The sequence below is a fragment of the Bos taurus genome, chromosome 25 (genome assembly GCF_002263795.3).
Source record: "Bos taurus isolate L1 Dominette 01449 registration number 42190680 breed Hereford chromosome 25, ARS-UCD2.0, whole genome shotgun sequence".
In the NCBI taxonomy this organism is placed as follows: domain Eukaryota; kingdom Metazoa; phylum Chordata; class Mammalia; order Artiodactyla; family Bovidae; genus Bos; species Bos taurus.
The window spans coordinates 27,205,458-27,218,980 of record NC_037352.1 but is presented as its reverse complement, the minus strand read 5'-3'; the positions used below and the strand labels follow the sequence as shown (position 1 = coordinate 27,218,980).

The following is a 13,523-nucleotide window of genomic DNA, read 5'->3' as shown; positions in this document are numbered from 1 at the left end:
GGTGGAGTCTGCGGCAAGCTAGAGGGCGGGGTCTGTGACGTGGCAGGAGCTCGTTGGCTAGTGTGACTGTCTCCGCGGCGCCAGGCCAGATTGACGTTGACTGTGCCGGTTACCCTGGAGTTTTCTGTTTGGAATTATGGCTGCACCCTAGAGTTAAAAGAGAGGAGAAAGGCTTTCCTGATGTGATGTCTCAGCTCTATCTTTTTAAGACTTCCGGTGCCTGAGGAAGCCAAGATGTGCCAGTTATCGGGCGGCGCTGCCCCCAGTTTACCACGGCGGAGCCAGAGCAGCCTCCCTGGATGCCTGGCTTTAGGGCGATGAGCCTGAGGTTAACACCCATCCCATGCACTTCCACCAGCCAAATACTGGTCTCCCGTTTTTAAAGACTGAAGAAACTGCGTTCCTTGTTCAGGATGGGAAAAGGAGATCGGATTAGGGAAGCAGGTCCAATAAATCACTCGCACAGAATCAAGCGTTTGTAAAGAAATGACCAAGTTCCCTAAACAGAAAATAGCCAAAGGCCCTGGACATAATGGGCAGCGTCTTGGGCTTAATAAGTGAGGAATTCTGGGTTCTGACCCTACACTGTGAGTGTCCATTCCCAGAATGTCGTTAAATGTTACACTGTATAAACCATATAACCATAAAGATTGAACCATATATTTATCTCTTACGTATATAAAACAAGTGCATGTTGCACAATGCCAGACAGGGTAGGTGCTCAATAAACATTCCCTTTGGCCACTCTGAGTCATACCTGACTTGTAATTTGGCTATTGGGCTTTGAAACAATTCTAAGAGGAGTGGAATGCCCAAGGCCTAAGGATGAGGTTACAGATCAGGAAACATCTAAGTATCTGTGAGCGATGGCAGTGGGAAGAGCTGGTAACTTGGCTTTGGGGAAATAAAGAAGTTTGGAGGAAGTGGTAAATGCCCTTCTGGCAGCATATGAAACGGAAGAAATAAGTCAGGCAAGAAAAAAATTTAAAATTAACACTGTAGTACTTGTTCCCTCTCCACCCACCCCTAGAATTATGTTGATGATTCACACAGATCCCACAGAATCATTTTTTGTTGCTTCCTTGTGCTCATATTACCTTTGATGTGCTTTCAGAAGCCAGCACCAGAGGCTTGTTTGGTGAAAAGTCTCTCAAGTTAATGGAACTGTTTTGCTTTCAAAGAGCTGAAAATGGAAGTTCTCAGTCTGGGAGTTTTAAGTACCTGCCCAATCAAATATGGACAATAAACAAATGATCATCCAGCAGAGGAGTCCATCAATGACTGTGCCGCTTACCTCTCTTGCCTGGCCTCCTGCCCTTCCCTTTCCTGCCTCCCCTACTCCCTTCTGGAAGCACTTTCTCAACAAATCGCTTGGATACAAATCTTTGTAAGATGTGCTTCTAGGGAATCCAGGGCTTCCCTGGTGGCTCAGCTGGTAAAGAATCCACCTGCAATGCGGGAGACATGGGTTTGATCCCTGGGTTGAAAAGATCCCCTGGAGACAGGAAAGGCTACCCACTCCAGTATTCTGGCCTGGAGAAGTCCATGGACTATATGGTCCACAAGGTGGCAAAGAGTCAGACATGACTGAACAATTCACTCTAGGGAATCTAACCACCCTTCCTAGCTTCAAACCCTTCCATGGATCCCTGCTACCTCCAGGATAAAACTCACACTTCTTGGGCTGTAATTTCAAGGTCTTTCACCCTGACTACTATCTGCCTCTCCAGCCTCCCCCTCCTCCTCCCCCCAGCACTGCAGCAGCAAGATTTTCAGCCTGGCAAATCACTAGGGTTTCCCACCACCAGATACAATTCTTGTCTCCCCTCAGTCCCCCACTTCCATCACCAGTCCCACCAAGTAGGCTTTAAGCCTTCTTCCTTCCTGGCAAGATGGGTGCTAGGGGGGTCATCACCACCTGCTCCCTGGAGCCCTTTGCCCTCCCCACCCGGGCCCCACTGTCCTCTGGGGCCTGCCAGGGCACAATCCTGTGTGTTCTTTTACTTGGCAATAGCAGGCACGGCTGGCAGACAGTATTTTTAACCTTCCTTACTCAGGTTTAGGAATCAGGTGGCTCAGAAGAGTGCCCAGCTGGGTCACCTTCACCTCTATGACCTGTGACTGCTGGGAAGAATCGGAACTGAGGCCTGAAGCTGGGCCAACCTGGGCCTTCCATATTGTCTGGGAGGCAGAAACATTTGGGAAATGAAATGAATGAGAGGTTTGCACAAACTGCCCGACTCATCCCCACTCCCGTTAAATTTACTGTGCAGGAAACCCAGGGCCAATTCTGTTCCTGGTCTGCCAGGCAGTGAGGATGGTTAAGAGACCAGGACATGAACTAGTTAAACCCAGGGTCCAGGGGACCTGAAAGAGGGCAGAAACAAAGGTTCATCTGCCCTCCCCACACATGGGGCCTGAGAGGGCATTCAAAATGTGAACTTTAATAACAAACAGCAGGTCAAAGTGGGGTTCCCCAGGAACGAGAATGACGGAGCTGGTGCGGGAGACCTCGAGGGTCCCCACTTCCTCCCCTCTAAGGCCTGGAGGCAGGGAAGCAGTGGACCCTATGGAAGAGGGCCGTTGCCTGGCTCCATGTAAGTCCACCTGTTTGGGGCCCTAAGACCCGAGATGCAGCAGTGTGGAGCAGGGTGGTACCCTGCCGGGTCCGGGAGGTCCTGGCAGGGAGTGTGGCCCAGCCTGGGTAGGCCAGCCGGCCTAGGGCTGCGAGGTCAGATGCGGAAGCTTTCTTCCCGGCCATCGATGTGACGGAGCCGTAGGTAGACATCTGTGCCAATGCCCTGCAGCGACTGCAGCCGAAGGGAACCACCGAGGTACTCTGCGTAGGCCCGCGAAGTGGGCAGCCCGAAGCCAAAGCTGGGGGTGGGCGGGGGGACAGGACACAGGCTTCAGAGGCTTGAGTCTCCTGGGCCCTCCCACCCCTCTGTTCTGGCCAGATGGGGCCTCACCCGTGCATGGGTCCTGACTGGCCACCACTGTGCAAGTCCAGGTGGCCAAAGAGGGGGCTGATCCGGGGGTCCTGGGTGCTGGCCTCAGCTGTAGTGAAGTGGTAGTCCATCACCCGATCCAGGTCTTTGTGAGCAATTCCCCCGCCCCGGTCTGAAATCCTGGCAGGATGACGGTAACGGGGATTTGGCTCAGCTTTGGTGGGGGTTCACTACCTCCCAAGCAGACAGTGAGTGCTAAGTCGGCCTTCCTGTCCCTTCCACCCACCCAAACATGGAATGTGGTCACCTGGACTCTTGGGCCTTGCTTTTTATAAGCTACTTTTCTCCACCCTCACTTCTGCCACTGACTGCTTAAACCTTCTCACAGGACTTGACATTTATTCTCTGCCCAGCACCATATTTCTGACTCTTTCCCTGCTCTGGGCCCCTCAGTTTCTGACAAAGGCAGGCCCCTGGGGCCTGCAATTGGCCCCAGATCAACTCATGTCCAGCTCACGGCAATCTCAGGACCAGAGATTGTCCTGAAACACTAAGTCTCACTAAGCTTGAGGTCATTCAGCAGATCAGAAACAGTGCCCAGAAACCCGCACCCATACCACCCAACTCACACCCAAGGCAAACCTGATGACGAGATCGATATCATTGTTGGCGATGGTGATGACGACATCTGGGACATTGTAGGGAGTGTCGAGGTGACTCTCCATTGTGGCTCTGTGCAAGGGGCCAAATACCAGTAGGTGGTGGTGCCCCGCCTCACCTTAGTTCCCATCTGCCCCCATCCAATACATCCAGCGGCCCACCTCATGGCGTTCTTGAGCAGCTCAGGTAGGATGTAGTCCAGTGGCATTGGGATGAAGGGGAAACGGGCAGCCACGTGTCCGTTGATGCGGACTCGGGGTGCATTGCCATACTTGTGCTCACACAGGCGTCTGTGGATAGGAGCAAGGGTTCAGATTCCAACCAGTGGGTCTCAACTGGAGCTGATTCTGTCCCCACCCTCCCAAGGACATTTTGCAATCCCTAGCAACATTTTTGTTTGCCACAACTGGGGAATATTACTGGCATCAAGTGAGTAGAAGCCAGGGATCCTTCTGAACATCCTAACAAGCACAGGCCAGCCCCTTACAGAAAAGAATAATCTGGCCCAAAATATGAACAGTACCACAGTTGAGAAATCCTGCCCTGGACCACATCCTGGGCAAGTGCTCAGACCCAGACCTTCCCTGCCCGATGATGTCCATTTCCTTAACCATTCTAGCCTCACCTGGCAAAGTCCACCCACTTTTCAATAATCTTCTTCGGTGACAGGCGAGTGCAGATGATGCCAACAAAGTCGGGCTGGTAGGAGAAAGAAGGTCAGGACCAGAGATCACCTCTACCCACATCTTGGGCAACAAAAGCTTGTAAACTCTAGACTATGGAAGCAGCCCCAGGGCTCTCCCCAGACCCATGGACCAGGTCCCCAGTCCAACGGGGCTCCTGGCTCAGCTCCCTCCGGTCCACTTGACATACTCAGGTCCTGGCGCCCCACCTTGTCCTCATGTAGTGCCAGATGGTGGGTGGCCAACATACGGATCCCAAGCCTTGAAGTCAACGTCTTGTCTAAGAAGTAACGGACGAGCTTCTCATCCTATAAAGAGCAGGCCTCAGAAACCTGGTGCCTTTCCCAGGACCCTACCAGGTCTGGGCCCACATTGTGCTGCCCTGACCTCTATGTACTTCCGGCTCTCACGCAGGCCTTCCGCTAAGAGGGTCACCACGTCCTTGTGGTCATCCAACAGCTGTCGCACCAGCTGGCAGTATCGGGCCTCATCCGCCTGGTCCTTGATCTGCAAGCCACGTAGTCGTGAGCGTGGGTGGTCCAGCCCTGACCTCTCAGCCCCTCACCCTGCCCTGGCCCAGCCCTCACCGGAGGGAAGTCTGTCAGCTTCTGGAAGGCACGGATGTACAGCTCGTGCTGCAAGGAAGAGGTGTTGGAATTCACAAGGATGCTTTGGGCACAGGTAGAGAACAGTCAGCCATGACCACCTATGGGGACTGCCATCCACCCCAGTTCATTGGGTTCCGAACCCATCATGGTCTTTCAAGTCTCCATGAAAGCTTGGGCCGAGTCCTCTAGGACTCAGAAACCTTTAGGCAGGTAGGTCTCTACCACTCTGGTTCCCTCTCCCTATCTGCCCCATGGGTGGTGGGCACACTGACTTAAGGTCCTTTCCTATGCCCCCTTGAGGCCATCTTACCACGTGCAGTATGGTGGGGTTGCAGCCAATGATGAAAGGAAGGCTGCGGAAGCCCTTGATGCGGTGAGCGATCCTCACTGGCAACTCCTGCTGCAAGTAGCGGGCACTTTTCTAGAAGAAAGAGAAGAGGGAAGTTAAGGCCAGGGGCTGGGGGGCTGGGTCAGAGCTCCAGGGCCCAAGAGCAAAACAAGAAGCAGGAATCTTACCAGGAGGTGACTGCCATCCTGGGAGCGGCCTGAATAGAGCATCATGGTTGGAGTGAGGCGGACTGAAGGCTGAAGGGACAGAGGGCCTTTGAGCATAGTATCTCCAACGCCCTGCCCCCAGCCATATTAGCTTCACCCCTTCCCCGGACACCCACTCCAGCTCCAGACCCAGGCCTCACCGCCCTAGCTGCACACCTTCTCCGCTGCGACGTCAATGGCTGACTGGTTGTAAAAGGAGGTGACGGTCTTAGAGCGCTCCCGTGCCATTTCCACATGGTGGGTATCAGTGGCTGATGTGGAGCGGGCCCGGAGCGAGAGTGCGGGCCCCAAGAGAGGCCGGAGGGGTGGCCCGCCCCGGGGTCCGCTCCCCAGCACCGAAGCCAGTATCATCGTTCTGTTCCTTTGAACTGGACTGGGTGGCCAGTAGGGCTGAGGACCCGATAGACGGAGGCGACCCCAAAACTGGGCAAGAAGGATGTGGGTAGGCAGGGACTCTTCTCTGACTTCAGGGGTGAGCGCCGGTTGACGATGCTGACCAGCTCAGCCTCCGGGGAGCAGCTCCCATCTACCAAGGCGGGGAAAGGGGTAGTTGTACGGATCTGAATCCAGAAGTGCCCTCTCTCTACGTGAGCACAGGTATAATCAGATTTGACCATCTCTGCCCAACCCCTTCAACCATCTCCCCAAACACACACACACACACAGGGAGAGCCTGGATCACCTTGCTTTCTGGAGTTACTATTCTTCAATCTAAGGCTCTATCTGGTAGCTTGGAGGGGAGGGGATCCTTAGACCAGTCCAGCCCGAAACCTTGCCCCTGATCTCTCGGATCCGCTGCCCCTCGTTCAAGGGGCGGGGCTGACCCCTAATCCGGCCCCTTCAGACCCCGACTGGGGTCTGGCCTGCATACGTGTGGCACAAAGAATTGTGCACCGAGGTTTGGCTGCATGGAAGCAGCGGCTCGGGAGTCCCCATCTAGGTCCCTCCCTCCGCAGGGCCACTTGGTTCAGCCCAGATCTCCCCCATATGCTAGATGCTGGTCCCCCCACCCCCGCCCTCCACGCGCGCTCCAACGATCCAGGGCAAAGGCGGAGGGTGTGGTCAAGTGATGCGAAGCCTTAGCGGGCATGGTCTGCGCAGGTCGCTCCCCTTACCGCTGGGCCAGAGCCAGGGCCAGGGTCCGAGCGGTACAGGCCAACAGTCGACCGGGCCGGGCGAGCCTAGCCGCCTGCGCCCTCTGCCGCCGTGACGTCGCGTGGGCTATGGGCGCCCGGTGCCTCCTGGGAGTTGTAGTTTGGAGCAGAGGACTCGCACCTCGCGCCCAGCCCGGAGAAGTTATGTCCCTGCTCCTAGACCCCCCAAATAACCCCAGAGTTACCTAGTCTCTCTGGGAAGCGGGCCCTCGGGAAAGAAATGGGACAGGGCGAGAATACCCTGAGATGCAACGTGCACAGACCAAACGCTATCTGGATTCCCTCTCTGAGGTCTGGTCCTTCTCCTCAAGGTCTTGACTCATTTGTGGAAAACCAAAGTGCCTGGTTCAAAACCCAGCTCAGTCATTCACTATCTGGGGCAAGTTACTTAAATTACTCAATACTTTAATTCCTGTCTTGGTAAAATGAAGTTGTATCAACCTTGGGGTTGTGCGGTTACATGAATTTATCCATGTAAAGTGCCTAGAATAGTGCTGGGCATGGAATTAACACTATATTAGCTATTGTTATTAATATTATTACTAATTAATATCAGCAACAAACACTGATTAGGTGACATTCTGGGCTAGGAGAGATTTGGTCTTGAGTTAATAGACCCTTCTCAACCTGTAGAGGAAGATAGACAATTGATGAACAATAGATAGACAATTGATACACGTGCAGTGTGAATAGGACTCAGCCACGCCTGGGAGCTGGAATGGGAAGGGCATATCATGACAGAGAAGAGCATGGAGCCATGTGGAGTCTGAGAGGAGAGGGGCTGAATGAGGTGACCAGACCTGTATTTGTCCTGAGGTGGTAAGAAGTTATTGAGGGATTTTAACGGAATAGATCTGCGCCTTAGAACCCTTTGGCTACAGTAATTAGGATGTGAGACCAAATGCAGAGAGCCTAGTGAAAAGACAATTTTTTTTTCCCCCAAGCAGGAGATGATGGGAGAGAGACTTTTCAGTGTGTTTATGTGTGCTTGAACTGACTGGATTCTAAATATTTTAAAAAATTAAAGAAGCAAGTAAAGCGGGAGATGTCTTTGAAGCTATCTTTTTTTTTTTTTTTTTCCTTTTTCAGCTGCGACCTACCGCTTGCGGAATCTTGGTTCCGGGACCAGGGATTTAACCTGGGCCCTCCGCAGTGAAAGCTGGACCCTTTACCACCAGCTGGCCTGCCTGAGGAATTGGCTGGAAAGTCTGCACAGATCATGAGGAAGGGGCTCCCTGAGTCTCTGGATTTCCCCTTTGCCCCTCATCTCCACACCATTCCCACTCTCTTTTCCCGAATCCTGGCGCTATCCTGGAGTGAAGCCGGAGGAGGCTGGAGGCAGGCAGGGCTTGAGCCAGTAGAAGAAGGGAGAGGGGAGGATGCTTCCTGTGGGAGGCCAGCGTGCCCATTGAGGCAAAGAAGTGCTTGTAGTGTGCCAGAACTCTGCGCTCACGTGGCCGCGGCGAGGCCGGGAATGCGGGAGACGGCTGCTGTCAGAGTCTGCAGACATCCGGGAAGAGCCTCACCTCGTTTGACCCTGAACGCTGGCCCAGAGCCCGGCCGGGACTCGCTGCTGCCTCCCGGCGGTGGAGGTTGGACATGCACCACCACGAGTGCCCCCTTCCAGTCAGGCCCTTGTTTATGAGATTGACATGTGTTCGTTTCATCTTCGTAACAGTACCTCTGAGGTAGGTACTATTAATATCCTTATTTTTCACAGGACGGGATAGAGGCCCAGAAAGATTATACGGGAGATTTCCCTGATGGTCAGTGGTTAAGACTACTTGCTCCAGATACATGGGACCCAGGTTCAATCCCTGGTCAGGGAAAGAGATCCTGCATGCCAGCAAGGAAGATTTCATCGTGCCCCAACTAAGGCCCGGTGCAGCCAAATAAATTTTTTAAAAAGAGATTAAATAACTTGTCCCCTCCTTCCTCTCTGTCCTTACCTCCCATTACACTGGCCCACCTATTTCCCCCTAAACATACTTAGGCACATTCCACCTCTCAGGAGCTGTTTCCTCCGTTTAGAACACCGTTCCCCTCCACATAGCTTACTCCCTCACCTCCTCTAAGCTTTTGCCCAAGTGTCAGTTGGACAAAGCCCAACTTGATAATCCGATTTAAAATTGCAATCGCCCCCATTCCCCTCTGGTTAGTATGGCTTCCCGGGTAGATCAGATCAGATCAGATCAGTCGCTCAGTCGTGTCCGACTCTTAGCGACCCCATGAATCGCAGCACGCCAGTAAGGCTATTGGTAAAGAGCCTGCCTGCCAATGCAGGAGACCTAAGAGATGTGGGTTTGATCCCTGGGTCGGGAAGATCCCCTGGAGAAGGAAATGACAACCCACTCCAGTATTCTTGCCTGAAAAATCCCATGGACAGAGGGGTCTGGAGGACTACAGTCTATAAGGTCCCACAGAGTGGGACATGACTGAGCAACTTAGTAGCAGTAGCAGCCATTCCCCTCACACTGCTTTACTCAGTTATTTATTTATTTGGCTGGACTTCAAGGCTTTTGGGCTCTTAGTTCTGGGACCAGGGACTGAACCATGACCCCCTTCAGTGAAAAATGCTGAGTTCTAACCACTGGACTGCCAGGGAATTTCTTCTGCTCTACTCTTTATTTCATCCAGAGCATTTATCACCAACAACATATTATATGAATTTATTATATTAATTACTCATTTTTTTCCCTGAAATGTAAGACCAATGTATGAATATTTGTCTGCTATACTGATTTATCTTGTGCCCCTAACACAGTCTCTGGCATGTAACAGGTGCTCAATAAACATTTGTTAAATCAATGAAAGAAATATTGGGCTTTCTTCTCTGAGCTGTTGAAAGGCAGAGTGACAAAGCTACATCTTTATTTTGTTTTTTGTTTTTATTTTTAAAGGATCACTTTGATTGTTGCATGGAGAATGTATGTTGGGGTGACGGACAAATATCTGAGAGACCAGAGAGGAGGCTACTACATTTGTCTAGGTAGGAGCTGATGATGGTTTGGGTCAAGGTAGTGGTCTGCATAAATTACCAGGAGTGAGAGAGATGTCCAGGAGGAGTGGTTTGGGTGGACTGGGGGAGGCCAAGGTTAAAATGGGAAACCCCAGAGAAGAGCCAGATTTGGAGAAGGTAAAGAGCTTAGTTTGCCCTTTGTAAACCGTTCAGATTTTATCTTTTTAAACTAATTTTTATTGGAGTATAATTGCTTTACAACGTTGTTAGTTTCTACTATGCTGCTGCTGTTAAGTCGCTTCAGTCGTGTCCGACTCTGTGCGACCCCATAGATGGCAGCCCACCAGGCTCCCCCATCCCTGGGATTCTCTAGGCAAGAATACTGAAGTGGGTTGCCATTTCCTTCTCCAATGCATGAAAGTGAAAAGTGAAAGTGAAGTCGCTCAGTCGTGTCGTACTCAGTGACCCCATGGACTGCAGCCTACCAGGCTCCTCTGTCCATGGGATTTTCCAGGCAAGAGTACTGGAGTGGGGTGCCATTGCCTTCTCCAGTTTCTACTATACAGCAAAGTAAATCAGCTATATGTATACATACATCTCCTCTTTTGGGGATTTCCTTTAGGTCACCATAGAGCACTGAATAGAATTCCCTGAGCTATACAGTAGGCTCTCATTAATTATCTATGTTATGTGCATGAGTGCTCAGTCGTGTCCAACTCTTTGTGACCCCATGGACTGCAGCCCGTCGGTCATCTGTCCGTGGGATTTCCCAGGCAAGAGTACTGGACTGGATTGCCATTTGCTCCCCCAGCGGATCTTTTCAACCCAGGGATCAAACTTGGGTCTCCCATGTCTCCTGCATTGAGGGGGATTCTTTACCACTGAGCCACCTGGGACTCTATTTTTATACACAGTATCAGTAGTGTGGGGCTTCCCTTGTGGCTCAGTTGGTAAAGAATCTATCTGCAATGCAGGAGACCTGGGTTCGATCTCTGGATTGGGAAGATCCCCTGGAGAAGGAAATGGCAACCTACTCCAGTATTCTTGCCTGGAGGAGTCCATGGACAGAGGAGCTGGGCAGGCTATAGTCCATGGGATCGCAAAGAGTCGGACACAACTGTGCGACTAACTTTCACTTTTTCATCAGTACTGTATATAGTCAATCCCCAAGTCCCAATTCATCCCACCACACCCCCTTTCCCCTCTTGATGTTCATATGTTTATTCTCTATATCTATGTCTCTATTTCTGTTTTTGTGTGTGGGGGGAGGGTTGTTGGAGTTTTTTGAGCTGTGATAAGTCTTCATGATGGCACATGGGCTTTTCGTTACACTGACTTCTCCTGTTGCAGGGTTCGGGCTCTCTAGTTGAGGCATTAGGGCTTAGTTGCCCCACGGCATGTGGAATCTTAGTTCCCTGACTAGGGATCAACCTGGGTCCCCTACCTTGGAAGACAGATCCTTAAACTCTAAACCACTATATTGTTTTGCAAATAAGATCATCTATACCATTGTCTAGTTTCCACACATATGCATTAATAAATGATATGTTTTACTCTTTCTGACTCACTTCACTCTGTAAGACAGCCTCTAGATCCATCCATGTCTCCACAAATGACCCAATATCATTTCTTTTTATAGCTGAGTAACATAGGAGCTCAGTTTTGAGTGTGTTGCATTTCATCAGATTGACCTGTGAGAATATCCAGATGAAGAGGTCCTAGAAGTGTTTCTACTATGGGGTTTGGAACCCAGGATCAAGATCTGGGCTCAGAGCTCAGAAGCTGTAATCTGTATGGAGTAAGAGAAGACGTGGGTGGAGAAAAATCTGCCTCATGTGGCAATTTGTATTTCCCATAGATGCTGCACCCCACACACCCACATGAACTTCTCTTTTTTTAAAAATTAATTAATTATATATTTATTTATGGCTGTACTTGGTCTTCAGTATTGTGCATGGGCTTTCTCTAGTCGAGGTGAGCAGGGGCTACTCTTTGTTTCAGTGTTCTGGCTTCTCATTGCTGTGGCTTCTCTTGTTCCAGAGTACGGGCTCTAGGGTGTGTGGGCTTCAATAGTTGCAGCACATGGATTCTAGAGCTCAGGCTCAGTAGTTGTGGTGCCTGGGCTTAGTTGCTCCACAGTATGTAGAATCTTCCCAGACCAGGAGTCAAATCTGTTTCCCTGGCATTGGCAGGTGGATTCCCATCTACTGCATCACCAAGAAAGTCCCTGAACTTCTTAGTTCATGATTTTGAGCCTTCTCTTATCAAGAGGTGAAGTTCTGATTTCCTTCCCATTTGTTCTAAGCAGATTTGTGATTACAGTGGAAGGGATACTAAATGATGATGTATGAAGCTAGATCATAAAAGATGATACAGCTGCTACTTGGTTCCCTGGAGAACTTTTACTGGAGACCTGAGTAGTCACATAAGCAATCTAATTGCCCTGTATTTTTAAATTATTTATTTTTTGGTAGTCATTATTTTGGCCATATAGGACCCTAGCTCCCCAACCAGGGATCGAACCCATGCCCTCTGCATTGGAAGCACATAGTCCTGACCATTGGACTACCACAGGAGTCCCTGATTGCCCTGTATTAATTATCTGTTGTTGTGTGACAAATTACCCTCACAATATAGCAGTTCAAAACAATAAATATTTATTATCTCACACACTTTCTTTGGGTTAGGAATTAGGCAAACATGGCAGCTGACTTCACCCAGAGTGGGTGATCTAAAAGGGAGCAAGATGGAAGCCACAATATCCTAATAACAGCCTCCAAACTCATAAACCATCATGTCTGCATTATCCCATTGGGCCAGGTCAGCCCTATTTAGGGTGGGAAGAAATTACACAATGGTATGTATACCAGGAGGTGGAAATCATGGAAGACAGTTTTGGAAACTGGTTGCTGTGGCCTGGAGTCTGCCATGCTGTGAGGAAGCCCTAAGTAGCCCCTATGGAGGAGTGCCTACATGGATTTACAGAGAGTCCCTGAGGCTACACGAAGGGGAGGGGGCATAATTCTTTGGTAGCTCAGTGCTAAAGAATCCCCCTGCCAGTGCAGGGGACACGGGCCAGGAAGATCTATCCCACATGCCACGGAGCAACTAAGCCCTTGCACCACAACTCCTGAGCCTGTGCTGTAGAGCCCTCGCATCACAATTATTGAAGCCTGTGAGCTTAGAGCCCGTGCAACAAGAGAAGCCACCATAATGAGAACCCCTCACACTGCAACTAGAGAGTAGCCTCCATTCGCCACAACTAGAGAAAAGCCCACTCGCAGCAACAAAAACCCAGCACAGCCAAAAACAAAGAAGAGAGAGAGAAGCCAAGTTATCAGCCTCCCATTGCTCCAATATTAGTCATCATCGGACTGCAGTTATGTGAGCCAGTACTGCCCAGGCAAAATTCTCACATCGAATTCCTAACTCTTAAAAACTGAGAGAAAATGAAAAGGTTGTTTCTCTTCAGTCTTTATTTTTGTGGTAATTTGTTAAACAGCAGTAAGACCTCAATGAATCCCACCTCCCTGTATTTATATCCCTCTGGAGTCTCTTCCCACATTAAACAGAGCTGACCTGACCCAATAAGATAAATGACAACGTGTGACTTTCAAGGCTGAGTCATAAAGATACTGTGGTTTCCACCTTACTCCCTCTTGTGAAGTCGTGAAGTCGATCAGTCGTGTCCGACTCTTTGTGACCCCATGGACTGTAGCCCACCAGGCTCCTCCATCCATGGAATTTTCTAGGCAAGAGTACTGGAGTGGGGTGCCATTGCCTTCTCCAGGGGATCTTCCCAACCCAGGGATCGAACCCAGGTCTCCCACACTGTGGGCAGACGCTTTACCATCTGAGCCACCAGGGAATTTTACTCCCTCTTAGATCACTCATTTGGGAAGAAGTCAGCCACAAATAATAGGAACACGCCAGAAAACTGTGGAAAGAGCTGAGAA

The 13,523-nt window shown here is 50.6% G+C and overlaps 1 protein-coding gene and 1 long non-coding RNA gene across 3 annotated transcripts; one reads left to right on the top strand and one right to left on the bottom strand.

Annotated features, from left to right (window-relative positions):
• Positions 1-53: 53 nt before the first annotated feature.
• LOC132343898 (uncharacterized) lies at positions 54-1,264 on the top strand. Its single transcript, XR_009492925.1, has 2 exons — positions 54-587; positions 1,115-1,264. It is a non-coding gene; the product is annotated as an uncharacterized lncRNA (long non-coding RNA).
• Positions 1,265-2,390: 1,126 nt separating this feature from the next.
• Positions 2,391-6,645, bottom strand: BCKDK (branched chain keto acid dehydrogenase kinase). 2 transcript variants are annotated; one of them, XM_024984691.2, is made up of 12 exons: positions 6,137-6,645; positions 5,611-5,980; positions 5,416-5,484; positions 5,210-5,320; positions 4,879-4,926; positions 4,679-4,798; positions 4,501-4,599; positions 4,234-4,307; positions 3,770-3,898; positions 3,591-3,680; positions 2,970-3,128; positions 2,391-2,877 (listed from the first exon to the last, which is right to left on the bottom strand). In XM_024984691.2, exons 2-12 carry the CDS (start codon positions 5,803-5,805, stop codon positions 2,733-2,735), a joined length of 1,239 nt encoding a protein of 412 aa, XP_024840459.1. In that variant the 5' UTR covers positions 5,806-5,980; positions 6,137-6,645; the 3' UTR covers positions 2,391-2,732. The 2 variants fall into 2 exon arrangements, with proteins under 2 accessions (XP_024840459.1, NP_001039371.1); NM_001045906.2 differs by having other exon boundaries at positions 2,429-2,877; positions 6,570-6,637.
• Between the last annotated feature and the right edge of the window lie 6,878 nt (positions 6,646-13,523).

Excerpts from the sequence above, each read along its gene's own strand:
- BCKDK (XM_024984691.2), bottom strand. The coding sequence starts at position 5,805 with ATGATACTGGCTTCGGTGCTGGGGAGCGGACCCCGGGGCGGGCCACCC. Across the intron at positions 4,799-4,878 it reads AGCTGACAGACTTCCCTCCG|ATCAAGGACCAGGCGGATGA; the intron begins GTGAGGGCTGGG and ends CGTGGCTTGCAG. Across the intron at positions 3,681-3,769 it reads CTGCTCAAGAACGCCATGAG|AGCCACAATGGAGAGTCACC; the intron begins GTGGGCCGCTGG and ends CCCCTTGCACAG.